This window comes from Papaver somniferum, unplaced genomic scaffold, assembly GCF_003573695.1.
Source record: "Papaver somniferum cultivar HN1 unplaced genomic scaffold, ASM357369v1 unplaced-scaffold_13043, whole genome shotgun sequence".
Lineage (NCBI taxonomy): Eukaryota > Viridiplantae > Streptophyta > Magnoliopsida > Ranunculales > Papaveraceae > Papaver > Papaver somniferum.
This window is the reverse complement of record NW_020622208.1, coordinates 1-1960: the sequence shown is the minus strand read 5'-3', so window position 1 is coordinate 1960 and position 1960 is coordinate 1. Positions and strand designations below refer to the sequence as shown.

The 1960-nt window shown below is 39.3% G+C and overlaps 1 protein-coding gene across 1 annotated transcript; it reads right to left on the bottom strand.

Moving 5' to 3' along the window:
* Positions 1-73: 73 nt before the first annotated feature.
* LOC113332256 lies at positions 74-985 on the bottom strand (the record flags this gene model as incomplete). The annotated part of the gene is made up of 3 exons (XM_026578830.1): positions 828-985; positions 580-747; positions 74-262 (listed from the first exon to the last, which is right to left on the bottom strand). Coding segments are annotated over exons 1-3 (471 nt in total), but the record flags the coding sequence as incomplete, so codon positions are not given.
* Between the last annotated feature and the right edge of the window lie 975 nt (positions 986-1960).

The window sequence follows — 1960 nt, the reverse complement described above, 5'->3', positions numbered from 1 at the left end:
ATCATCATGGGAAAAATATATCAAAACTGTCTGAGATACATAGAGAGAAAGAGTTGTACTAGGATTTGTTTACTTTGACAAAAGCTGTGGTTTGCATTTCGTCTGGATGGAGAAAGCTGGGGACAAGTATAGAGCTGCTCTTGACGTTTACACGGCAGAACTCAATAGCTCGCTGGACTTCAGCTGCTGCTCCTGGCCCTAGTCTCTTCCATAAAATCTTCACCACAAACTCCCTCTTACCTCCTATTTTGTCTGTCTCAACCTACACAGATGAAAGCCCATGAATGCCATGCATTAACCCCCACCCAAACTTAATTAATGCCTCCCTAACCAGTATACAACTATAAATATTTATGGCAAAATTCATATCATAGCTAGGTCCCTAGCTACGACGTCTTTTTGGTAAACCTTGCACTATTTATTTGCAAATGCTAAATAAATTTGGTGCTAAATTGAAGGAAGAAGGCGACGTAGATTTTTCATTGAATTCTCTGATCATAAAAACTAAAAAAAATCTCTGAATTTGGCATTACGTACGAGTCAAATATATTAGCACAAATGATGGAGAGAGAAAGATACCCTTAGTATTTGGAGTTGCCTCCGGCTTGATGAGTTAACAATACCTCTCTGGTTAAGGTTCTCAAGATGATGTGGTTGACTGGGGATTTCCTGCTCAAGTCTCTCTGTTTCTTCGTGAATTCGTCTCAAATAATCCCGAGTCTGTTCTAAGATGGATATGGGATCTGTCTACATGGATATCAAAGGGATATACATAAAATAGAGCTACGTAGGAAAAAAATATAAAGACTGTATTTTGACAAACAGACCTGTGCAGCATCAGGAACCAGAGACAGCAGGGTACGCAATTGTTCGTTGAGTTCCTCATCATCGTCTGTGCAGGAATTGCTGCTGCAATTATTATTACTACTTGCTGATGACATTTCTTTTCCCCCTCACCTAGCTTGAGCTGGCTAATGGTGCGACGTCAAATACGTGCAACTGCAAACTGGTGCTCAGGAGACAGACCCATTGCTCGGCTATATATAGAAGAACAATCTCTTTCAACACAACCATCTTTATGCTCTTTAATGCTTTTGCATAGTCATAGAAAGCTATGTGGTATGCATGTTGTCCACTTGGAAGTGCTCTCAGGCGGCTGCTATATTAATAATAGGATGTAATGAATGTGGCGTACAGTTATAGTAAGAAAGATATGATTCACTCTAATTAACGCTTTCTTTTATTCATTTTAAGGATTTATTTTATTCATTTATTTAAGCAATAGTCTTTTTTTTCTTTTTTTCACAAGGAGAATTTTATTGATAAAGACAAAGAAAAAGAACGACGGGGACTAGGCCGAGACCTCAAAAGTGAAAGAAGCAGGAAAAAAGAAGAAACAAAGGCATAAAAGAAATGTTACAATCTAAAATGGTAAGCAGACAAATTGATTTGTCTTTACCCAAAGTAGCTCTAATAAATTGGAGTGGATCATTCCACCATTGAGAACCAGTTGAAGCTCCCCACTTAGCCAAAAGATCAGCCACTGTTTGCCTTCCCTATATATATAAGAATATCTGAACTGAATAGACGACAAAAATCTCATGCAATTTTCCCAGTGCACCGCTAATCTCCAAGGCACCAAAGATGGATCGAACAAAGCTCTAATGACGTGCATCGAATCACATTCGAACCATATGCGAGTCATCCTCCTAGTTCGAGCAATCCTAAAAGCGTATATGGCTCCCCAAAATTCTGTAGAAACTGAATTATCAACACCAATGGATTGAGCCAAGCAACCAACCGCCTAGCTATTACTATTTCTAAAGACGACCCCACAACCAGCTTGTCCCGGGTTTCCTAAAGAACATCCATCAGCATTGATCTTAAACCACCCGTATAAAGGAGGTTGCCATGTTACCTCAGTGATCTTCGGAGCTCTAGCCATTTTTCTTTCGATCTT